Raw genomic sequence first — 25470 nt, 5'->3', positions numbered from 1 at the left:
CACCCTCCCCCCAGTGCAAAGCAGCAGTGCTAAGGATAAAAGAAAGTGAACTTAGATGAACTTCCCATTACCACCTTACCACGTTCTAATCTAAAACCTATGTGTGAACCCCTTGAGCATCTAACTTTTCTGTGACTTTAGGCTCCTCATCTGCAATTTGAAACAGAAATACAGCCTCCTCCTTTCCAAAGGTCATGTAAGCTTTCCTACACAATCACTGCTTCTGATGTTGGACTATATAGATTTAATTTCTCATCCTCTGTTTACTGATTTTCCATTCTGGGCACATTTTCTTTTTTATCACCCATAAGTATTGCTGGGTAAACATGTGAAGAACTAACAAGACTGGCAGCAGAAGTTTCCAGGAAATCAAACAGAATCACACCCAAGGTAAAACAAGTTTTACACAGTATGATCTCATTTTATTGCCGAAATGGATTATTCTGCAGAGAAACATGCCTGGGATTTGTAAAGCGAGCCTGCCCCAGAAGAGAGGCACGCGGCCATGTGCCACCTACTGGGATGATAGAAAACTACAGGCATAAGTCGGGGAAGGAAAGGAAGGAACAAAACCACCAGGGGCTGGCTTCACTGTCATACCAGGCTGCAGAGAACTTTTCTATTTCTACAGAGCAAGTTTCCAGGAACTAAATAAATGAAAACCATAAAGGGGAGACCCTGCCTACAACTAAATGATGCCTGGCCATGCATACATGGGCAGGTGGTAGCGATTATAGTGTAGGTAGTCCAGAGTGCTTCTCTCCACCAGGGTTTTGTAGATGGATTCCTCGAAGACTCTTTTGAGGTATTGCCTGGGCTTCTCAGTCGGGTTTATTTCCTCATCTTCTATCTGATGGGCTAACTGCTCTATGGAAGGAAGGTCTTCCTCCTGTAAAACACAGTAAGAGGCCAGATACAGAAATTAATTGGATCCTGCACAGTTGTAACAGGGCAGTTTCGTGAAAACGAAAACGATAGTAGTCAGCTGTGCAAGGCTGGTCACTTTTTTCCTAGCTTTTGAAAATTTATTTTTAATTGTGGCAAAGTATACAATAACATCAAATGTCTTATTTTAATAATTTTTAGGTGTACAGTTCAGTGGCATGAAGTACATTCACATTGCTGTGTAACCCTCACCACTGTCCATCTCCAGGACTTTTTCATCTTTGTCAACTGAAATACTGTCTCCATTAAACAGCAGCTCCCTACCCTCCCATCCTCCAGGCCCTGGAAACCGCCTCTGTCTCTGTGAACGTGACTACACAGGCACCTCATATGAGTGGAACTGTGTAGTATTTTTTTTGTATGACTGGCTTATATCACTTAGCATAATGTCCTTAAGAGTCATCCAGGTTAGTTAATTTCAAGCCCTTCATTTTCAGATAAAAATCATCATACTTGTTTTGTTGTCGTTGTTGTTTCTGTTTGTTTTTTGAGAAGGAATTTCGCTGTTGTTGCCCAGGCTGGAGTGCAATGGCGCGATCTGGGCTCACTGCAACCTCCGCCTCCCAGGTTCAAGCGATTCTCCTGCCTCAGCCTCCCGAGTAGCTGGGACTACAGGCGTGGCCCACCACACCTGGCTAATTTTGTATATTTAATAGAGACAGGGTCTCTCCTTGTTGGTCAGGCTGCTCTGGAACTCCCCACCTCAGGTGATCTGCCCGCCTTGGCCTCCCAAAGTGCTGGGATTACAGGCGTGAGCCACTGTGCCCTGCCCGTTTTAAAAATAATAATAATAAAAAAGGAGTGATTAAACCTTTTTACTTGAAAGGTCCTAGATGGTTTTCTTGGTTATAATTCCCAAGAAATGGGATTTTAAAACCTTAGAATAAATTCACGGTCAAGTCAAATTTTATTGATACATTTGAAAAGATAGGGCTTAGAAAGAATAAAGTTGTTTGAAGTTGAGAATCATATGCTGTACACAGGTACAGTGTAGTAGAGATTTTCCGAACATTTCATTATAAACGTTTTCAGAGACAAGTTGAAGAATTGTCCAGTGGGCACCTGCACACCCCCACCTGGACTCCACAGATAACATCTGCTATATTTGCTTCACCGCCGCATATCTGCCCTCTAGAGTAGGGTACTTCTAGAAAGCACATCCCCCAGGGTTGAGCTGGGTGCTTTCCAAACACCGTGATTCTTGAACATCACTGTAGATCAAGAGTCTGTGGACTCCAATGGTACATTTATTTCAACTTCCAATAATTCCTTCTGTTTTGAACAGAAAAGGCAATTACTTGCAGGGTTTTGTTGGATTATTAACTTACTAGTGATAAGAGCTTATAGATAGAAAAGTAGACTCAAGCTATATGGAGGCATAGAGTCATTGCCACTTGGCTAAGCAAGACACAACAAGGTGTTGGAGATTATGCATGCATTGGACACAGCAGTCAGTGGGGGTTGCAGGAATTCAGAGGTAAACCAGAGGGATAAAGGTAGTGATAGGGAAAAAGCTGATTCTCACAACTAAATACTGGAGGTGCTGAAAACTTTGGGTGCCACCAGTAAGGCCTCGTGGATATATTCTGCAATGTATATGAGGTTGGCTCTTTCTTCCTTAATTTTTCTGGAGAACTGTATCAAACCAACCAAAAACAATTACCTTTTTAAAGTTATACAAGATTTCGAGCTCATATTGTATGCTGCTGTTCTGACACTGGGTTAAATAGTGTAAAATCACTTTTGAAGTTTATTTCAAGCAAATACTCCTCTAGATTATAAACAGATTTTTGGGCACTTGCCTCTTGAAGGATGACCTGTCATACTGTGATCATCTTCTTTCACTGTGTGACCACCTCCCCTCACAGTATGACCACCTCCCCTCAGTGTGACCACTTCCCCTCAGTGTGACCACCTCCCCTCAGTATGACTACCACCCCTCACAGTGTGACCACGTCCCCTCAGTGTGACCACTTCCCCTCAATGTAACCACCTCCTCTCAGTGTGACCACCACCCCTCTCAGTGTGACTACCTCCCCTCACAGTATGACCACCTCCCCTCAGTGTGACCACCTCCCCTCAGTATGACTACCACCCCTCACAGTGTGACCACGTCCCCTCAGTGTGACCACTTCCCCTCAATGTAACCACCTCCTCTCAGTGTGACCACCACCCCTCTCAGTGTGACTACCTCCCCTCACAGTATGACCACCTCCCCTCAGTGTGACCACCTCCCCTCAGTGTGATGACCACCCCTCACAGTATAACCACCTCCCCTCAGTGTGACTGCCTCCTCACTCACAGTATGACCACCTCCCCTCAGTGTGACCACCTCTTCTCAGTGTGACCACCTCCCCTCAGTGTGACCACCTCCTCACAGTATAATCACCTCCCCTCAGTGTGACCTCTTCTCAGTGTGACCACCTCCCCTCAGTGTGACCACCTCCTCACTCACAATATGACCACCTCCCCTCAGTGTGACCACCTCTTCTCAGTGTGACCACCTCCCCTCTCAGTGTGACCACCTCTGCTCACAGTGTCACTACCTCCCCTCAGTGTGATCACCTCCCCTCACACAATGTGATCACTTTTTCTCTCATAGTGTGAATACCTCCCCTCTCAGTGTGACTATCTCCTCTCAGTAGTGTGACCATCTCCCTTCACACAGTGTGACCACCCCTTCCTCCCCTCATTACCCTTATGAATTCAACTTCTTTAGATTCCACATGTAAGTGAGATCATGCAGTATTTGTCTTTCTGTACCTGATTTTTTTTTTTTTAAGACAAGGTCTCACTCTGTTGCCCAGACTGGAGTGCAGCGGGACGATCTCGGCTCACCACAACCTCTGCCTCCTGGGTGCAAGCAATTCTCCTGCCTCAGCCTCCCGAGTAGCTGGGATTACAGGTGCACACCACTACTGCCTGGCTAATTTTTGTATTTTTAGTAGAGACGAGGTTTCACCATGTTGGCAAGGCTGCTCTTGAACTCCTGACCTCAAATGATCCACCTGCCTCGGCCTCCCAAAGTGCTAGGGTTACAGGCCACCGTGCCCGGCCGTACTTAGCATATTATACTTAGCATAATGTCCTCCAGGTTCATCCATGTTGTTGAAAATGACAGAACAGAACTTCCTTTTTTTTAAGGCTGAATAGTATTCCATTGTGCATATATACCATAATTTCTTTATCCATTCATCTGCTGATGAACACTTAGGTTCAATTCATGTCCTGGCTATTCTGAATAGGCTGCAATAGGCATAAAAATGCAGATATTTCTTTGATACACTGATTTCATTTGGATACATACCCAAAAGTGAGATTGCTGGATCATATGTAATTCTATTTTTAGTTTTTTGAGGAACCTCCATACTGTTTTCCAAAATGGCTGAACCAATCTACATTACCACCAACAGTGAACAAGAATTCCCTTTTCTCCACATCCTTGCCAACCTTTTATCTATAACAGCCATACTAACAAGGGTGAAGTGATAGCTCACTGTGGTTTTAATTTGCATTTCCCTGATGATACATGTGGTTGATCCTTTTTTAAATATATCTTTTGGTCACAGTAAGTCCTCATAGCGTCCTAGAAACTGTAACTTTAAGTGAGATAACATGTATCAAAACAAATTTTACCATAGGCTAATTGATAAGAACAAGAGTGAAGTTCCAACAGCATATTTCTGGTCACAAAAACATCACCAAACTTCTAAATAAAGATCAAAAACACTTCTAATATTAAACACTAAAATAATTGTGGGCTGTAATACATTTAAGAAAGATTAACATAAACAAGTAAGGTAATTATTTACCGAATTATTTCAGTTCTGGGTGGTGGGTTGCTGGAGCCTATCCTGGCAGCCCAGGTCACAAAGCGGGAACCCATGATGAACAGGACCCTTCCCATCATAGGGTACATTCCCACCCACATCTGCACCCACACTCACGCACACTGGGACCATTTAGACATGCTAATTAACCTTTTGTGTCTGGCTCTTTTCACTTAGCATGGTGTTTTGATTTTTTCTGATCTTTGAACTCCAGTGTACCTGGTGAAAACCGACAATGCACACAGACATGGGCAGAACATGCAAACTCCACAGACAGTGGCCCAGGAATGACTTTCTTTTCCTCATCAATGTTACAACGAAAGGATGTTATTTGAGGACCTACCGCATGTATTCTTTTGAGAAGTGTCTATTCAGGTCCTTTGCTTGTGTTTATATCAGGCCATTTGTTTTCCTGTCGGTGAGTTGTGTGAGTTCCCTATATATTTTGGATATTAGCTAAAATTGGATATCTTATATCAAATCAGATGTATGATTTGGAAATATTTTCTCCCAGTCTGTGAGCTGTCTCTTCACTCTGTTGTTTTCTTTGCTGTGCAGACGCTTTTACATTTGATGTAGACCCACTTGTCTGTTTTTGCTTTTGTTGCCTGTGCTTTTGGTGTCACATCCAAAAAAATCCTTTCTGAGACCAATGTCAAGAACTATTTTTCCTATGTTCTCTTCTAGAAGTTTTACAGTTTCCGGTCTTATGTTTAAGTCTTCACTCCATTTTGAATTGATTTTTGTGTATGGGCTGAGAGAAGAGTCCAATTTCATTCTTCTGCATGTAGATATCCAGTTTTTCTAATACCATTTATTGAAGGGACTGTCCTTTCCCCATTGTATGTTCTTGGCACTTCTGTCAAAAATCAATTGACTGTAAATGTGTAGGTTTATTTATGACTTTGTATCCTGTCCCACTGGTACATTTATCTGTTTTTATGGCAGTACCATGCTGATATGGTTTGGCTCTGTGTCCCCACCCAAATCTCATTTCGATTTGTAATCCCCATGTGTCTGTCAAATGACAGAGGTGTTTGGATCATAGGGGCGAACTATGCTGAGAACTATGCTGTTCTCCTGATAGTGAGTGAGTTCTCATGAGATCTGATGGTTATAAGTGTTTGGAAGTTCCTCCTTTGCTCTTCTCATGCTCCTGCCACCTTGTGAAGAAGGTGCTTGCTTCCCCTTCCACCATGATTGTAAGTTTCCTGAGGCTTCCCTGGCCATATGGAACTGTGAGTCAATTAAATCTCTTTCCTTCGTAAATTACTCAGTCTCAGTTCTTTATAACTGCGTGAAAATGGACTAATACACATGCTGTTTTGATTACTATAGTTTTGAAATATACTTTGAGATCAGGTAGTGTTATGCCTCCAGTTTTTGTTTGTTTGTTTTTTCTCAAGATTGTATTGGCTATTTGTGGGTCTTTTGTGGTTCCATATGATTTTTAAGATTGTCTTTTCAGTTTCTGTGAAAAATGACATTGGCATTTTGATAGGAATTGCATTGAATCTGCAGATTGCTTTGGGTAGTATGGACATTTTAACAATATGAACTCTTCTAATCCATGAACACATGATATCTTTCCATTTATTTGTGTTGGCTTCAATATTTTTCATCAATGTTTTATAGCTCTCATTATACAGATCTTTTAACTCCTTGGTTAAAAACTCCTAAGTATTTTTTTATGCTTTGTAAATGGAATTGCTTTCTTAATTTCTTTTTCAGATAGTTTATTGTTAGTGTATATCAACATTATTATTATTTTTTTCTAGACGGAATCTCACTCAGACTAGAGTACAGTGGCATGATTTCGGCTCACTGCAACCTCCGCCTCCTGGGTTCAAGAGATTGTCCTGCCTCAGCCTCCTGAGTAGTTGGGATTACAGGTACCTGCCACCATGTCTGGCTAATTTTTTTAATTTTTAGTAGAGATGGGGTTTCACCATGTTGGCCAGGCTGGTCTTGAACTCCCGACCTCAGGTGATCCGGCTGCCTTGGCCTCCCAAGGTGCTGGGATTACAGGTGTGAGCCACTGCGTCTAGCCAACACTACTGACTTTTGTATGTTGGTTTTGTATCCTGCAACTTTACTGAACTCACTTACCAGTTCTACCAGTTTTTTTTTTGTGGAGTGTTTAAGGATTTTATGTATATAAGATCATGTCATCAGCAAACAGAGACAATTTCACCTCTTCCTGTCCTAGCTGGATGCTTTTTACTTCTTCTTTTTCCCTAATTGCTCTGGCTAGGACTTCTAGTCCTATGATTAATAGAAGTGGCAAGAGTGGGCATCCTTGTCTTGTTCCTGATCTTAGAGGAAAAGCTTTCAACTTTTCACCACTGAGAATGATGTTAGCTGTGGGCTTGTCATATATGGCCTTTATTGTGTTCAGGAACATTCCTTTTATACCTGATTGTTGAGAGGTTTTTTTTTTTTTTTTAATCATGAAAGGATGCAAATTTTATCAAATGCTTTCTCTGCCTTCTAGCATAATGTTTTGAGGTTCATGTGCTTTGTATCAGTACCTCATTTCTCCTCATGGCTGAATACTATTCCATTGTGTGGCTAGACCACATTTGTTTATCCGTTGATATGTTGATGGACATTTGGGTTGTTTCCTCCTTCTGGCTGTTCTAACCAGTGCTGCTTTGAAGATTCTTGTACAAGCAATCATTAGAATACCTCATTTAATTCTTTGTTTGTTTCTTTTGTTTTTTTGAGATGGAGTCTTGTTCTGTCACCCAGGTTGGAGTGCAGTGATGTGATCTCAGCTTACTGCAACATCTACCTCCTGGGTTCAAGCAATTCTCCTGCCTCAGCCTCCTGAGTAGCTAGGACTACTGGTGCGCACCACCACGTCCGGCTAAGTTTTGTATTTTTAGTAGAGATGTGGTTTCATTACATTGGCCAGGCTGGTCTTGAACTCCTGACCTCAGATGATCTGCCCACCTCAGCCTCCCACAGTGCTGGGATTACAGGTGTTAGCCACCACTTCCGGCCTCAGTTCTTTTGGATATATATTTAGAAGTGCAACTGCTGAGTCATATGGTAATTCTGTGTGTAACTTTTTGAGGAACCATCAAAACATTTTCTATAGCAGGTGTAATTTTACATTCCCACCAGCAATTCAGTTCCCATTTTCCCTACATCCTTACTATTTCTCCTCTTGTTTTGTATTATAGCCATCCTAGTGGATGTAAAGTGCTATCTCATTATGGTTCTGATTTGCATTTCCCTAATAATTATTGATGCTGAACATATTTTCATGTACATAGGTTTACTTCTGGACTCTGAATTTTATTCCATTGATCTGTAGATCTATTCTCATGCAAGTACCACACTGTCTTGGTTACTGTGGCTTTGCAGTAAGAAAATGTGAGTTCTTCAACTTTGTTCCTTTTTTCCTCCAAGATAGTTTTGGCTATTTGGAGTCCCTTCCATTTCCATAGGAACTTAGGACTTGCATTTCTTTTTAAAAATGCCCTTGGAATTTTGATAGGATTGTACTGAATTGTAGATTGTTTTGGGTGGTATTGCCATCCTAACAATATAAAGTCTTCAAATGCATGAACACAGATGTTGTCCCATTTATTTAGGTAGTCATTCACTTCTTTCAAAAATGTTTTGTAGTTTTCAGTGTATAAGCCTTGCCCTATTTTGGTTAAATTTATTCCCAAGTATTTTATTCTTTTTAATGCTATTATAATTGTTTTCTTAATTTCATTTTCAAATTATTAACTGCTAATATGGTTTGGATGTTTTGTCCCCTTCAACTCTCATGCTGAAATGGGATCCCCAATGCTGGAAGTGGGATCTGGAAGAGGTGTTTGGGTCTTGGGGAGGATCCCTCATGAATGGCTTGCTACTGTCCTCGTGGTAATGAGTGAGTTCTCACTCCGAGTTCACGCTAGATCTGGTTGTTTAAAATAACCTGGCACCACTTCCCTCTCTCTTTTGCTCCCTCTCTTGCCATGTGACACACTGTCTCCCCCTTCACCTTCCATCATGATTGGAAATTTCCTGAGGCCCTCACCAGAAGCAGATGCCAGTACATATACTTCATGTACAGCCTGCAGAACCGTGAGCCAAATCTCTTTTCTTTATAAATTACCCAGTCTCAGGTGTTCTTCTAAAGCAATGCAAACAGATTAATACAACTGCTAATGTAGACAATGGATTATTGTGTGTTGATTTCATATTCTGCAACTTTGCTGATTTCATTTCTTAGCTCTAATAGTTATTTTTTTGGATTCTTTAGGATCACATCACCTGAGAATGGAGATAGTTTTACTTTTTCCTTTCCAATGTGGATGTCTTTTATACCTTTTTCTTGCCTGATTGCTCTGGCTAGAACTTCCAAAACCGTGCTGAATATAAGTGGTGAAAGCAGGCATCCTTGTCTTATTCCAGATCTCAGGGATAAGAATTCAGGTTTCAGTAATTCATTACTGAATGTGATGTTATCTGTGGGTTTTTCATAAACATCCTTTATCAGATTGGAGACATTCCCTTCTATTGACAGTTTTTTTTGTCAAACGCTTTTTCTGCACCAATTGAGATGATAGTGGTTTTTTCCCCTTTGTTCTATTTTTTTTTTTTTTTTTGATACAGAGTCTCACTCTATTGCCCAGGCTAGAGTGCAGTGGCACAATCTTGGCTCACTGCAACCTTTACCTGCTGGGTTCAAGAGATTCTCCTGCCTCAGCCTTGTGAGTGGCTGAGATTACAGGTGTGTGCCACCATGCTTGGCTAATTTTTTTGTATTTTTACTAGAGACAGGGTTTCATCATGTTGGTCAGGCTGGTCTCAAACTCCTGATCTCAAATGATCTGCTCACCTCGACCTTCCAAAGTGCTGGGATTATAGGCGTGACCCACTGCGCCCAGTCTCCCCTTTGTTCTATTAAAGTGGTGTATTACATTGATTCATTTTTTTTTAAAATTTTTATTTATTATTATTATTATTATTATACTTTAAGTTCTAGGGTACATGTGCATAACGTGCAGGTTTGTTACATATGTATACTTGCGCCATGTTGCTGTGCTGCACCCATCAACTCGTCAGCACCCATCAACTCGTCATTTACATCAGGTATAACTCCCAATGCAATCCCTCCCCCCTCCCCATGATAGGCCCCGGTGTGTGATGTTCCCCTTCCCGAGTCCAAGTGATCTCATTGTTCAGTTCCCACCTATGAGTGAGAACATGCGGTGTTTGGTTTTCTGTTCTTGTGATAGTTTGCTGAGAATGATGGTTTCCAGCTGCATCCATGTCCCTACAAAGGACACAAACTCATCCTTTTTTATGGCTGCATAGTATTCCATGGTGTATATGTGCCACATTTTCTTAATCCAGTCTGTCACTGATGGACATTTGGACATCAAAAAGTGGGCAAAGGATACGAACAGACATTTCTCAAAAGAAGACATTCATACAGCCAACAGACACATGAAAAAATGCTCATCATCACTGGCCATCAGAGAAATGCAAATCAAAACCACAATGAGATACCATCTCACACCAGTTAGAATGGCGATCATTAAAAAGTCAGGAAAGAAACAATTGATTCATTTTTATATGTTGAACTACCCTTACGTTCCTGGGGTAAATCTCACTAGCTGGGTGTTTAGTCCTTTAATATGCTGCTGGATTTGGTTTGCTAATAATCTGCTGGCTATTTTTGCTTCTAAATTTAAAAGCGGTGTTGGTCTGTAAGTTTTCTTTTCTTGCAGTGTCTTTGTCTAGTTTTGGTATTAGGGTAATGCTGATCTCATTGAATAGTTCCAACCTCTTCTGTTTTTTGGAAGAGTTCAAGAGAATTGTTGTTAATTCTTTAAATGTTTGATAGAATTCACCAGCGAAGCCATCTGGTCTTGGGCTTTTCTTTGTGTGAGATTTTTGATTATCGATTCAAGGTCTTTACTTGTTATAGCTCTGTTGAGATTTTCTATTTCTTCTTGTGTCAGTTTTTAGTTTGTTCATTTCTTTTTCTTTTTCTTTTTTTTTTTGAGACGGAGTCTTGCTTTGTCGCTCAGGCTGGAGTGCAATGGCATGATTTCAGCTCACTGAAACCTCCACCTCCCAGGTTCAAGTGATTCTCCTGCCTCAGCCTCCTGAGTAGCTGGGGTTACAGGCATGTGCCACCATGCCAGGCTAATTTTTGTATTGTTAGGAGAGACAGGGTTTCACCATGTTGGTCAGGTTGGTCTCGAACTCCTGACCTCATGATCGGCCCACCTTGGCCTCCCAAAGTGCTGAGATTACAGGCGTGAGCCACTGTGCCCAGCCTAGTTTGTTCATTTCTAATAATTTGTCCATTTCATCTAGGTTATGTAATTGGTTGGCAAATAATTATTCATGGCATTTTCTCATAATCCTTTTTTATTTCTGTAAGGTTGATAGTAACGTCCCCACTTCTATTTCTGACTTTAGTAATCTGAGTCTTTTTTCTTAGTCAGTATAGCTAAAGGTTTATCAATTTGATTGATCTTTTCAAAGAACTAACTTTTGGTTTTATTGATTTTCTCTATTTTCTTATTCTCTATTTCATTTATCTCTGTTCTAATCCTTATTATTTCTTTTCTTCTGCTGGCATTAGGCTTAGTTTGGTTTTATTTTCCTAGTTCCTCAAGTTATAAAATCAGGTTCCTGATTTGAGTTCTTTTTATGTAGGCACTTATAGCTTTAAATTCTGTTTTCTTTGGATCTCATAAATGTTGGTATGTTGTATCTTAGTTTTCATTCATCTATAAGCATTTCTAATATCCCTTTTTTATTTCTTTTATGATGCACTGGTTGCTTAAGAATGTGTTATTTAACTTCCACAAATTTGTGAATTTTTCCAATCTTCCTTCTGTTACTGATTTCCAGCTTCATTCCATTGTGGTTGAAGAATATACTTTGTATGATTTTAATCTGTTAAAATGTATTGGCACTTGTTTCGTGCCTAACATATGGCCTATCCTGGAGAATGTTTTGTGTGCACTTGAGAAGAATGTGCATTCTACTGTTGAACAGAGAATTTCATCCACGACTGTTGGGTCCACTTGGCTTATAGTGCTATTGAAGTCAACTATTTCCTTATTGATTTTCTATCTGGTTGTTCTAGTCATTATTGAAAGTAAGATACAGAAGTCTGCATTATTATTTTAGAACTATTTCTTCTTTCAATTCTGCTTTTATTCATATATTTTGGGGTTCTTTTGTTAAGTGAGTATATGTTATAATTGTTATATCTTTCCTAAAGGATTTTGAAGGATCATTTTGACTGAATAAAATTTCACCTTGGTCAGTGATGCTGTGGCTTTGCCTGCAGCTAAATAATGCAGTGCCAGCGTTCCTCTCTTTACCTCCACAAGAGCATTCACGATATCTTGGAATGAGTTTGCTTTTTAAAAATAAATGTTATATTCTTTTTTTTTTTTTTTTTTTTTTGAGACGGAGTTTTGCTCTTGTCACCCAGGCTGGAGTGCAATGGCACAATCTGGGCTCACTGCAAACTCCACCTCTCAGGTTCAAGCAATTCTCCTGCCTCAGCCTCCCGAGTTGCTGGGACTACAGCCACCTGCCACCATGCCCAGCTAATTTTTGTATTTTTAGTAGAGACGGGGTTTCACCATGTTGGCCAGACTGGTCTCGAACTCCTGACCTCAGGCGATCCACCTGCCTCGGCCTCCCAAAGTGCTAGGATTACAGGCGTGAGCCATGGAGTTTCACTCGTCTCCCAGGCTGGACTGAAGTGGCGCCATCTCAGCACACTGCAACCTCCGCCTCCTGAGTTCAAGAGAGGCTCCTACCTCAGTCTCCCGAGTAGTTGGGATTATAGGCACCTGCCACCATGCCTGACCAATTTTTTGTATTTTTAGTAGAGATTGGATTTCACCATGTAGGCCAGGCTAGTCTCGAACTGCTGATCTCAGGTGACCCACCTGCCTCATCCTCCCAGAGTGCTTTACACTCTGGGATTACAAGCATGAGCCACTGCACCCGCCCCACGTTATAATGATTCTAATCTTCATAACAGATGACTTCTAACAACATTCATAGATAATAGATTGGTAATAGTCTTTTCTTTCTTTCCATGTGGAAGGAGAAGAAAATTGATATACCAAGCTCTAGGATATCATAGTTAATGGGATTGAACTTCTGTACTTCCCAGAAGACAAGGTAGAAAGTGAAATAAAATGGGTTACATCATTTGAATATTTAAAAAATTTTTAATTTTAATTATTATGAGTACATAATAATTGCATATATTTATGGAGTACATGTGATATTTTGATACAGGCATACAATGTGTAATGATCAAATCAGGGTAAATGGAGTATCCGTCACCTCAAGCATTTACCATTTCTTTGTGTTAGAAACATTCCAGTTCCACTCTTTTAGTTATCTTAGAATATAAAATAAATTAGTGTTAACTATAGTCACCCTATTGTGTTACCAAATACTAGATCTTATTCATCCTATCTAACTGTATTTTTGTACTCATTAACCATCCCCACTTTATCCACCCCCTCCTTGCCACCCTTCACAGCCTCTGGTGCCCATCATTCTACTATCTCCAAGAGTTCAATTTTTTTTTAAGCTTCCACACATGTGTGAGAACATACAATATTTGTCTTTCTGTGTCTGGGATATTTTACTTAACATAATGTCCTCCAGTTCCATCCATGTTGTTGCAAATGACAGGATTTCCTTATTTTTATGGCTGGGTAATATTCCATTGTGTATATAGACCACATTTTTTTTAATCCATTCATTTGTTGGATGCTTAGGTTAATCCCCTATCTTGGCTATTGTGAGTAGTGCTGCGATAAACATGAGTGTGTAGGTATCCCTTCTATATACTGATTTCCTTTCTTTTGGATATACACCCAGCAGTGGGATTGCTGGGTCGTATGGCAGCTCTATTTTTAGCTTTTTGAGGAACCTCCAAACTGTTCTCCATAGTGGCCGTACTAATTTTCACTCCCACCAACAGTGTGCGAGGGCTCCCTTTTCTCCACATCCTCACCAGCATTTGTTATTGCCTGTCTTTTGGATAAAAGCCATTGTAACTGGGGTGAGATGATATCTCGCTGCAGTTTTGAGTTTTATTTCTCTGACGATTAGTGATGTTAAGCATTTTTCATATACCTGTTGGCCATTTGTACCTCATTTCAATATCTGAGAAAAATTACTATTATTCTTTAGTGCAGGCTATTCACTTTATTTTATTTTCCTAGTACCAAACTCTTTGGTGAAATTCCCGCGTATCTGCTCATGTGGCAGTCATTTCCCCAGCAGCCCGTCTCCACTGTCACCTCTGCGGCTGCTCACAGTGGCTGGCACTCCCTGGGCCACTCTTCTGTGCCATCGCACATTTCCCCTCTGCTACTCCTCCACAGCTCTCTGAGGTGGGAACGGCTGGCCCCATTTCTGCAGGAATGGGGGGGTCTGGCCGAGGCCACATTGCGTAGTCCAGCTGAGCGAGGCAGACACCACTCTACCCATCACCACTTCCTGTGGCCTTTCCCACTTGACAAACGAAATGCTGAAAATAAAACAGTCCTCCAATGGAGGTTTTTTTCTTCCAGAGGTTTCATTTTCTGGAAATCTACAAGACCCACAAGAATGGCTGGAGGGCCTTTAGTGTGTGTCTTGGGCAAATGTCTGTGGCCACTTCTGATCTGCTGCCTGGGCCTGCTGTCCACACTGAGTTCATTCATAGCAAACGGGTCCACAGCAAATATCTGTACACAGGGCAAAGTTTGAGGGTATCTCAGTGAGTTGTATGAAAAGTGGTGGATGCTTTGGGCTTGACAGTTTCCGTGGCTTCCCTTTTAAGCTTTAAGACTAAAACCCACCGGCTTTGTGCACAATGTTAACTGAAGAGCTCAGCTCTGGGGTTAAGAAAGACGGAGGCACAGAGTTTTGATGGGATCACTTGGAAACGAAGGGCCGTTTACTGTAGGGGCAGTTGGAAGCTACAGATGACATTCTGCGAGGAAGGAAGGTGTCTCAGGAGCTGAACATTCAGTGAGCCCCAGGTTTACAACTCGGGTTCAGGTTTCCACTTAGGTTGGCCTCCTGCAGCCCTGGATGAAGTGCAGGGCCCTGTTTGGCCTGCAGCGCCTTTAATGGATTCCATCAGCACATGCACGCCTTCAGCAGCCTCTGACCTGGGCATTCAGCCACCCAGCCCTCCACTTCCCTCAGTTGCATTTACCTGCTGGATCCCAAGTCACTGCTGTTTGGTTTGAACTTTAAACCTGTGTTTCCCAATCTAAGCCTGCTTCAGATTAGGAAATGATTTACATTTCCCAGCCGGACCCTGGGAGTGAAACTGAAAGTGGGGGCACTGAGGAGAAGGTCCCAGGATACCCACTTCGGCCCCGTATGGTTCAGTAACCATGTTCCCACCTTTGGGGTGAGACACCCTGGAATGTGAAGCTTGCTGTGTCACCATGGAGCTGATTTAAAATCTCTAAGCTGGTCGGGCGCAGTGGCTCATGCCTGTAATCCCAGCATTTGGGGAGGCCGAGGCAGGTGGATCACCTGAGGTCAGGAGTTCAAGACCAGCCTGGCCAATATGGTGAAACCCTGTCTCTCCAAAAATATAAAAATTAGCTGGGCATGGTGGTGGGTGCCTGTAATCCCAGCTACTTGGGAGGCTGACGCAGGAGAATCGCTTGAACCTGAGAGGCAGAGGTTGCAGTGAGCTGAGATTGTGCCATTGCACTCCAGCCTGCACAACAGAGGGAGACTCTGTCTCAAAAACAAAACAAAACAAACAAACAAAAAAACCCCAAAAAACCCCACCCCTCTAAACGTCAGTTTCTTCACTGGGAAAGTCAAGATGATAACAGTGGCTCCTCTACCCTCCTTAAATCACAGCAAGAGCTGGGATTAAGTGGGGAGCACACTGGGAATGAGGTGTGTGCTCTCTAGCGCTGCCGTGCAATAAGGCGTGTGGGCGCTCCCAGGTAGAAGTGACAATGGAGACGTGGGAGCTGCCCATATAGATGGTAAAAGGAGGTGGAAGCTAACCCAGGCCCCAGCCCTTGGCTGAGCGAAGCGGGGTAGAGCCAGGCTGGAGATTCAACCACGCACTGAGCACAGCTGTTAACGTTCCACAGTTCTGCTAGAGACTCTCGTATTGAAAGAAATATTTTAACTTAAAGTTTCACAAATACCTCATTATTTATACTGCAGAGTCAAATTTCATGCTGAGCACAGAGCCCTTGGGCTATGCAGCCTGATGTCCAGTTAATTCTGCAGTATTTTGAGAAGGAAGTTCTGGTTATAAAAGGAGGGTGCTTTTGAGGCACACTGGATGGCTTCCCTGTACATCTTTAAAACAACACACACACACATGTTCCGCAAATGGATGGCAAACACAGGCAGAAACTAAAGGAATGCAACCTTCGTTCTTGAGGGCAAGTAGATGCAACTCAGATTCAGTTTTCTGCCAGCACTCTGAGCTGATCAGAAAAATACAGTTCCTTGTAAAAAGGAAAAAGAAATTTGCCCCCATAAAAAGATTTAAATAAAATCACTTTCCCTGAAATATCACAGTCTGCATTTACATGCTCCGCAGTTTGCTTATATGAGATACAGTTGTTTTAAAAAATAAAACCATAAAATGGGAATGTAGGGAAAAGTCTAAATGATCAACAGCTATCAGCTGCTTATAATTTGCAAGGAATAATCCACATATCCATTAATCACTCTTACCTCCTTGGAGGCTAAGATTTGGCGTAACTCTTTCCTGAGATCAATAAAACGATCGTGGAACAGGGCCAGGCACCATGGCTCAGTGAAGTAGCTGGTAAGGAAAGAAGAGACTCAGTGAGCTGGCAACCCTCTCATTATCACTAATAAAGTATTTACCTGCTTTTTTGCCTTTATAAATTACAGTTCTGGCCTCATTGCAATCGTTTGCTCATAAAATGTCTTGTGGAACAGCCTGACCAATCAATTTTTTAAATGGATGTTCCTGCTGTAAGGCCAGGTCCCATAATTACATTTAAAGTGGTTTAATTCAGAGCTGGGGCAAGACCCAGTGAAGAATCCTGATTTTATCAGAATTTAAAAGCCTGAAGACTTGTAAAGAACGGTGTCTCCATTATCTGCCCTCGTTTGAGAAAAACAGATTGCAAGATTAACTGCTGCATAAATAAATTAAATTTGGGTAGACAATAACACAAATGTTGTTCATCATTAAGGTTTCTGGATTAATAATGGCCAGAGAAACAGGCTGCGTTGCTGCTTCAACATGCTGTTCGCACGGTCGCATCGATGCTGAATTGAATCTCTTGTAGGAGAGCTGTATTTTTTGGTGTTCAGATTTGCTAACTTTTCACTGAAAGTTGAAATGCTTTCTTGTATGGAGAATAATAAGATTATCCTTTATTTAATTGGAAAATTCGATGCAGTTTTGGAATAACCAAGAACTCTTATTGGTATTTTAACTCTTACTTTAAGTGTCTTGGAACAGGGAACTTAACTGCTTCAAGGTCAAAGCCATGTCGCTCAGCTGGGCTTTGCTCTCCTCTGGATGTGAGCTAGCTGTCCTTATTACTGTTTATAGATGTTGTGTGTGTGCACAGGGGAAGGAAAAACCTGGTGTCCCCATGTGGATGGACACCTTCTGTTTTCCAAGATAAAAAGTTCTTAGGGATGGAGGTAAAGTGTCCCAGAGGCCACGGGGGCACTAGAGGACAGACACAACGCCGAGAGTCTGTGTTAGGGACAACCTGGCACTCGGCGGTATAAGGCCTTGCCCTGCACCCACTTGCTAGACCAGAAGACGGCATCAGTTCCTGATGACTCACCCGCGTAGCTGTTCAGGTGATATGTTCATCCAGCTGTTAACACACCGTCTTTCCTCAGCAGCTGAAATCCCTCATGTTTGTTTCTGTGGCACCATCAGAGCTCCCACCCCCTTGGTTTTGGGGGTCTACGGCCGCCTCTGTCTGGTGGCGGAACCGCCACTGCTTTCCTCACTTCCAGTGCCACCTGTTCCAACAACCCAGGTGCCCCCGGGCCATGCTTCCTGCCCAGCGCCTTTACTACTCTGCCCTCTGTGCTGCCCGCTGGGGACCCGTCATCGTCTGCTTCAGAGAGGGAGTTCTGTGAAGTCCCACTTCCCTTGGGAGCCCACTGTGGCCTGTCACGAGCTCTGGCCCTCCATCTAAACACCCGGGTTCCCACAGCCTTGTCACACAGAATAGTGTCACTGCCCTAAAAAGCCGTCTATGCTCTGCCTACTCACCCTCTCTCCTTCCCTCCCTCTGAACCCCTGGCAAATTAATTTTGGAGGAACTTGAATTGTTTTAGAGAAAATGGGGGCTATGTAACAATTTTTGTAAAACGTTTTAAAAAATCCTAGTGTCCAGGTTTTATTTCAGAAATAGAGTGGTGTTCTCCCAACCACACACCACCACACATCACACTTGCCAGCAACTCTAAAGGGAATGGATTTGTGACTTGAGGCTGTGCGCTCCGGGTGCCCATGGTGGCTGGCCCAGGGATGGGCCTCGGGGCCCAAGCTCCTGGCAGAGACCTGCATGGTGAGGGCAGGGCTCAGGCCCAGCTGCTTTCCCATATCCAAGGACAACTTTAGCACCAGCTACAGGCTCCCAGGTAAGGGTGGCCAGGAGGGGTGAGGGTGTCTGGGATCCTGTGGGCTTCCTAAAATCATCCTACAGCAGTAGCATGGCAGCTTTCATCATTCAAATCGGAAAAGCTCTGAATTTAACCAAACCTATTTTACAATTGATCATAATGTTGAGTCAAATGAAGGTGGTTTCCTTTTGATACAAGAATGTTAGGAGGAAATTCTGCTTTAAGAAAAGTTTTAGGAACCAGGTATGATGTGTCATGCCTGCAATCCCAGCACTTTGGGAGGCCAAGGTGGGAGGATCACTTGAGGCCAGGAGTTCAAGACCAGCCTGGACAGCATAGTGAGACCCCTATCTCTACAAAAAATAAAAAAATTTAAAAAATTAGCCAGATGTGGTGACACATGCCTGTGGTCCCAGCTACTAGGGAGGCTGAGATTGGAGGATCACTTGAGCCCAGGAGTTTGAGGCTGCAGTGAGCTGTGCTCTCCAGCCTACTGCACTCCAGCCTAGGTGACAGAGTGAGACCCCGTCTCCAAAAAAATAAAAATAAAAGTTTTAGGCCTCCCCCAGGTTGAACGATTTCTACGCTTTAGGCTCCTTCTGTATCCATAGGAAGGAGAGAAGCATCTTGGATCCTGGCGAAGCTTAGGGCCAGGTTTCCGCCAGGTACTATGGTGCCATCAGCATTCGTGATGAGCTTTTGGGAAATTTGTATTTCCATGAATATTGTGAATTTTAAAAACAAAAACTATTAACTTTTTTTTCCCAATTTATATTCAAAAGGGGAAGACTACTAGGAGCGATGAAGTACCCCACACAGCCTGCCGTCTAGAAATCTTCGGGAGAGAGGGCCAGGTATGCACATGGCCCCAACGTGCTTTTTAAGGAGCTGTGTGCATTTGGGTGTCAATGCCACAAAAATCATTTTTGCACAGCTGTGAGAAAAAAGTTACACCTTTTGAAGACTGAAATAGAAGACCTTACTGTCTCTGTTCATGCTGCCAATGGCCAGCCTGGTTTATTTGGGAGGACTTAAATTCCCCATCACTTCTGCAAATAATACCCTTTTCCAAGAAGCCCTGGGAGATTTTGACTTGCGGAACTGAATTAACCATTTCTGGTCGATATAGTCCGATCGTTAAGCAATTGACTAAATGTCTCCAGAGGTCATCCTCGCCCGCTCATCCAGGCAGTTCCATTGACAGACTCATAAACAGAGTGGGGATGTGAAGGCCGGCTTGGCCGTGGGACACGCTGAAGGCCGAGGAAAGCCGATCAACACGACACACTGGGATAAGTTGTAGGAAAAAGTCCAGCACATCTACGGGGAAAGAGAAGTGGTAAAGGTGTCCTTTAAAGGCCGGGATCTCAACTCCAAGGCCAAGGCCTTCCTGGCCAGCAGGAAAGGAGTGCTGTGACTGCAGGTGTGCCTTTTCCAGCACTGGCATGGCGTGGCAGGGCGTGCTGAACTACGCACCAGGTGGCAAAGAGGAGGCAGGTGGCAGGGAAGAAACACACCACTTTTTCCAAGATTTTTTTTTTTTTAATAAAAAGCATTCTAATTTTCTCTTGGCATGAAAAAAAAAAAAAGTTTCTGCTTTTAGAGCTGTTCACAGGCTCCCCAAGCTGCCACTCACGCCTGCAGAGAGGGCTGCTGGAAAGTCAGGAGTCGCTTTTTTCCGGGCAGGCAGCTGCCACCAGGGAGACCTGCGGGTTTCCTTAGAGAATGATGCTCTCGCTTGTACATGTCCTTTCCGGCACGGTGGAGGGCAGACTGTTCTCCTTCTAAGATGCCTGCCTGAACATCAAGCTCAGCCATGAGTCTCAATCTTGTGATACGAGAGGATAGAGTATAGCTAGTGGGGCTTGCCTCTCTATGAAGCAGCCTGTGTCATGTCTCCATTCGATACACAGAAGGTAGGCAGTGATAAATATCATGGTAGCAAACAGATACCCAAGGCCAGGTATGATATACGGATGCATCTACTTTGGCCTGAATAACATTTGGAATTTGGGTTTCAGGCCTCTCTTTGATAAGTCAGATTAGGCAACGCTGTGTCCTCGTTTTTGTGTGGCAGCCATCAGCTCAGTTGCCGACGATGCCCTCCATGGTTCGTCCTTGCTTTCCCACCAGCCTGGCCAAAATTGCTCCTCTCCACGGGTCACAGCAGGCATCTGGGTGTGCCAAGCCTGGCAAGAGGTCTGGGTGAGAGGGAGGCAGGATTGTAAACATGTTTCCTAAAGCCCCTTTGCCCCATGACCTCTTCCATGGTGGGATGTCTGCTAAGAACACTAGAAATATGTCCTAGCTTTCTTTTTTCTTCTATCCATCCATCCATCCATCCATCCATCCATCCATCCACCCACCCATCTATCCATCCATCCATCCATCCATCCATTTATCCACCCACCCATCTATCTATCCATCCATTTATCTGTCCACCCATCTATCCATCTATCCATCCATCCATCCATCCATTTATCCACCCACCCATCTATCGATCCATCCATTTATCTGCCCACCCATCTATCCATCCATCCATCCATCCATCCATCCATCCATCCATCCATCCATCCATCCATCCATCCTAACAGGTCTAGTGAGGCCTTCCTAAACCCTGTTTCCTTATTTCCAGTGGCTGCTTTCCTCTGGTCCTCTTCCTCTGCTGCATCACTCCACCCTTCAATGAACATCCCTTCCTTCCCTGTGCTTCCATGTAGACTCTTCTCTGTCTTTTCTCTGTCCCAGGTGTGTTCAGAGCTTCTGCCATTAACGGTTGCAAAATGGCAGGGAAGGAGAAGACCTAGGGTTCAATTCTTTGCCATGAATAGAATATGGCCCTCACGCCTGTGTCAAACATGTGACGGGCACTGAGGGTACCACGGTGAGAAAAAGCCCCTGCCCCCAGAAATGCACACATGGTGGGTGGGGGTGGGGAATGTCAGAGCTGCTTATGATGGCCTGGCATGGCAGGGCTGCAGAGGGGTGCACGCTGGGGAGGTGGGGGCTGGAGTGGGCTTGGCGAGGCCTGGCACTGTGGCCTTCTTGAGCTCTTTGTCCTCTTTGTCCTCTTCTTTGTCCTCTCAGCAGCTTCATCCCTAGGCTACCTCTTGGGCTAGTGTTTGCCAAACTTCAATCACTTGGGAATCAATCGTTTTCTGTGTCACTACATTACTGAATACTTCCAAATTTTCTTTAAAAATTTTTGTTTAGAGACACCGTTTTGCTTTGTCACCCAGGTTGGAATACAGTGGCACAATCATAGCTCACTGCAGCCTCAAACTCCTGGGCTTAAGTGATCCTCCCGCCTCAGCCTCTCAAACAGCTGGGACTATAGGTGCACACCATCACACCTGGCTAATTTTCTATTTGGTTTCTTTTAGAAACGGGCTTTGCCATGTTGCCCAGGTTGGTCTCAAACTCCTAGCCTCAAGTAATTCTCCCAAGTAGCTAGGATTACAGGCATGAGCCACCAGGCCTGGCCCAAAATTTTCTTTACATTGATTTGTCTTTAAAAAAAACCTGAAATAATTACTTTTGTCTTGTCCTAAGTAATGATATCTATGAAATCACAGGTTTGACGTGCTTGTTATGTTTTATTCTAATTCCTGCCGGAACGAATCCATCATTAGTAAGATGTGGCTGTGCTGCCTGAGCTATCCTGCTGGTAGTAAGCACCTGGTGGGTGCTTACTACACCCTGGGAGGCATCCTGTTCTATTACAGCTTCATGCTGGAGACACACTTAGATTCATCTGGGGATGCAAACCCACAGGCTCTGTTACACACAATTTCTGTGCATTATCTCATTTCATCCTAATTCTAATCCTAGAAAGTGGGACATGTTGGCCCATTTTACAGATGAAGACATAGATTCCGAGAGCTTAAATGAGTTGCCCAAGGTCACAGAGTTAATAAGTGGCTGAACTAGGTCCTACCCATAGTTCTGTGTGACCCATGCTCTGAACAACTGTGCAACCAAATCCCATTTCCTTATGCTTTTTCCTGAGTCTCTCTAGCAACTCTCTTAATCACCCCAGTTTCCCAAGCATCCCCTACATTAGCTAGGATTAGATATGATTGAAATTACAGAAAGTTTCAAAGTAACTGTGACTTTCAAAAGGCAGAAGTGTATTTTTTCATGTAAAGAAGGTCTAGATGGGGAGTTTAGGGCTGCCAGGGTGGTTCCATGGACATCAGAGCACAGTACATTCACAGGGGCCTTGGCCTCATGATTCAAAATGGCTGCTGAGCTCCAGCCATCACATGGTTCTGGGATGAAGTATGGGAAAAAAAGGACTCATCTCCTTTCTTCTAAGGAGAGTTCCTGGAAGTTTCACAAAGCACTTCCATTTATATCTTATTGGCCAATGGTTGGTCATATGACTTTCTTGGTTGCATGGGAGGCTGAGAACCAGTCATTTATTTTAGATATGATGTACTTCCCTATAAATCAGAATTCTGTTCCTGAAGGGGAGAGAATGGATGTTTTATCAGCTGTGATACCCCAAAGACTCTACAGCATCTATTTTTAACAAAAATCTTTTCTTAAATTTATGAAAATTGGGAGATGTTTTTGGTTGAAGTTTCCAGAACTAGAACATGTTTATCACTCTAGACTCCAACTACTCCAAAACTGAACACTCTGGGGAAAAGAAATCCACAGAATATTTTCCACAGGCGACTTCTACCTCCAAGCCAGTGGGAAAGTCCCGGTGTCCTCAGAGTCCTACATGTTCCCGTCTGGCCCGACCTGGCTTAACTGCAGAGAACAGGCACAATTTGCATTCACACTGTCAGGTAGGGTTATGACCATTTTATTCTACTCATGAAAGAACGTAAATGCAGGCATTTCAGTACAATTTTCAAAAATAAGAATAGGAACAAGTATTTCTAGTTATTCCTGGGTTTGCTTGGAAGTGAGACCCCATGACACGAGCAGACACAACCCTGATGCCCTGCAACAAAAAATCCTGAAGACCGAAATGGAAATCTGACTGAAGAGTTCCTTGGGTTCAGCCTGAGTTTGCAAGAATCTGTATCCAGTCAATTTTTTGATTGCTTTGAGGCAGATCTAGAAAGGTAAGATTAATGATTTTGAAAGCAAAACCAACTAGTTATTTGATGGCCAGTTGTAATTGTCACATGCTCTGATCTACACAACAGAAAATGCAGCAGCCTCGAAATGTGGTTTCCTTGTCACAACGTAGAGCTGGCCTCAGATGTTTCCTGCTCTACAGAAAAATGACTTACAATTCATTGGCTCTAAGACCGAAATTCTAATCTTCAGCAGAAATCAGCTATTTTCTGAATGGCTTGTAAAAATCCTCTTTCTTAATGCTACAGAGCAGTGTTTTGCCAAAGATCCTGGTTTACCTGGGAATTCAGAAGCTAACATTGCAGCCACATGCAGCAGCTTATGCCTGTAAGGCAGGCAGATCACTGGAGGTCAGGAGTTCAAGACCAGCCTGGCCAACATGGCGAAACCCCGTCTCTACAAAAAATATAAAAATTAGCAGGGCGTGGTGGTGCATGCCTGAAGTCCCAGCTACTTGGGAGGCTGAGGCAGGAGAATTGCTTGAATCCGGGAGGCAGAGGTTGCAGTGAACTGAGATTGTGCCACTGCTCTCTAGCCTGGGCGACAGAGCAAGACTTTGTTTGTTTAATTAAAAAAAAAAAAAAAGAAGAAGCTAACATTGCTTAACACTGGGTGCCTCCCACACCCTGGGCTCCCTTGCCTGGCAGCACTGGTGCTGGGAGGCACTGCTTTGCAAGGCTTTCTCTGCTCCAAATGCATGGTTTGCCTCTGCTGGAGGCCACTGGGACCGGCATGATGTGTGTTGTCTGTGAGCTGAACACCCAGAGCTGTCTCAGAGGGAAATCCTGACTAGCCCACAGGCCCCACGACCTCCCCTGCTGAGGGAAGGAGGCTGTGCTCTCTTGCAAGCACAAGTTTTCCTTTAGGTCCTTTGGTGTCTATAAGAACATGGAATCTGACCTTCTGTGCCTTCATCAGGTCACATTTGCTCTGGACAGGACCAGAAATTCCCTGCCACCCTTGCACCCAGAGTCTTAGTTTTCAGAAAGTTGAAGAATTGCCTGAAGGATCTGTCTGCTGTCCATTTGTTTTTCTGAATCCCAGATACTCAGCCCAGGAACAGCTTAGAAGATGGAATATGTTAATTCATGAATTACGAATCTAGCCAGTGCTAACATTTCTCTCCTTGCTCTGATCTCTAAGGAGTGGGAAGCCACACGCGTGGGCTGAGTTGGTGATCCATTCTCAGGATGCAAGTTGACTAAACAAAGACTGATGCTTGCGTTGGTGGTCTCTCCATCTCAACTCAGATTCGTGTTGCTGACCTGGCCTCAGTTTCCCATTTACTGTCCTTTTTCTTTTTACTCCAGCTCTGCTGCTTGTCAGCTTGTGTAATCTAGAGCTAGTTAGCTTTAGTCTCTCTCAGCCTCAGTCTTCTTAGCTGTAAAATGGGGATAATGATGGCCCTTCATTGCAAGAGTTACTATCAGAATTCAAGGAGACACTCCAGGTAAAAGATTTGGCATTATGCCTGGCACAGGGGAGAGGCTCCATATCAATGATTATTACTGTTATTGTTCTTAATTATCCTATTGCATATATTTGTGTAGGCTGCCTCAAATCCTTTCTGGTGTGAATCAGAAACTAAAATGTGAAAATACTTTTTTGTTTGCTGCTTAATTCAAAGAAAGTCTTTCTTTGGCATAACTACAGGTTTTCTCCTCAGGGAATGCTTTTCCTCCATTCAAAAGTACTGCATAAACTAATTTGCCTGCCATTTTATACGGCAGTAAAGGTAAGAGGACATCGTAACTAGCCTTCATGAAGTTTTGTCTTTCACTGAAGAATTATGCGGAAATAGGCCAGGTACAGTGGCTCATGCCTGTAATCCCAGTGCTGTGGGAATCTGAGGTGGGAGGATTGAGGACAGGAGCTTGAGACCAGTCTGGGCAACATAGTGAGACCCTTGTCTCTACAAAAATTAAAAAATAAAAATTAGCTGGGCGTGGTGGTACATGCCTGTAGTCCCAGCTATTTGGGA

The 25470-nt window shown here is 43.3% G+C and overlaps 1 protein-coding gene across 2 annotated transcripts in view; it reads right to left on the bottom strand.

Annotated features, from left to right (window-relative positions):
- Positions 1–396: 396 nt before the first annotated feature.
- CFAP61 (cilia and flagella associated protein 61) overlaps positions 397–25470 on the bottom strand; it is a 296810-nt gene continuing 271736 nt past the window's right edge. The window contains exons 26-27 of one of the 2 annotated variants that reach the window (XM_025399395.1): positions 16500–16590; positions 397–889 (exon numbers count right to left, since the gene is read on the bottom strand). In XM_025399395.1, the coding sequence (XP_025255180.1) occupies positions 689–889; positions 16500–16590 (292 nt within the window). In that variant the 3' untranslated portion in view covers positions 397–688. The remainder of the gene's footprint in view (positions 890–16499; positions 16591–25470) is intronic. The other variant, XM_025399396.1, reaches the window with a different exon arrangement.

Source organism: Theropithecus gelada, chromosome 10 (genome assembly GCF_003255815.1).
Source record: "Theropithecus gelada isolate Dixy chromosome 10, Tgel_1.0, whole genome shotgun sequence".
In the NCBI taxonomy this organism is placed as follows: domain Eukaryota; kingdom Metazoa; phylum Chordata; class Mammalia; order Primates; family Cercopithecidae; genus Theropithecus; species Theropithecus gelada.
This window is presented reverse-complemented; position numbering and strand designations above follow the sequence as displayed.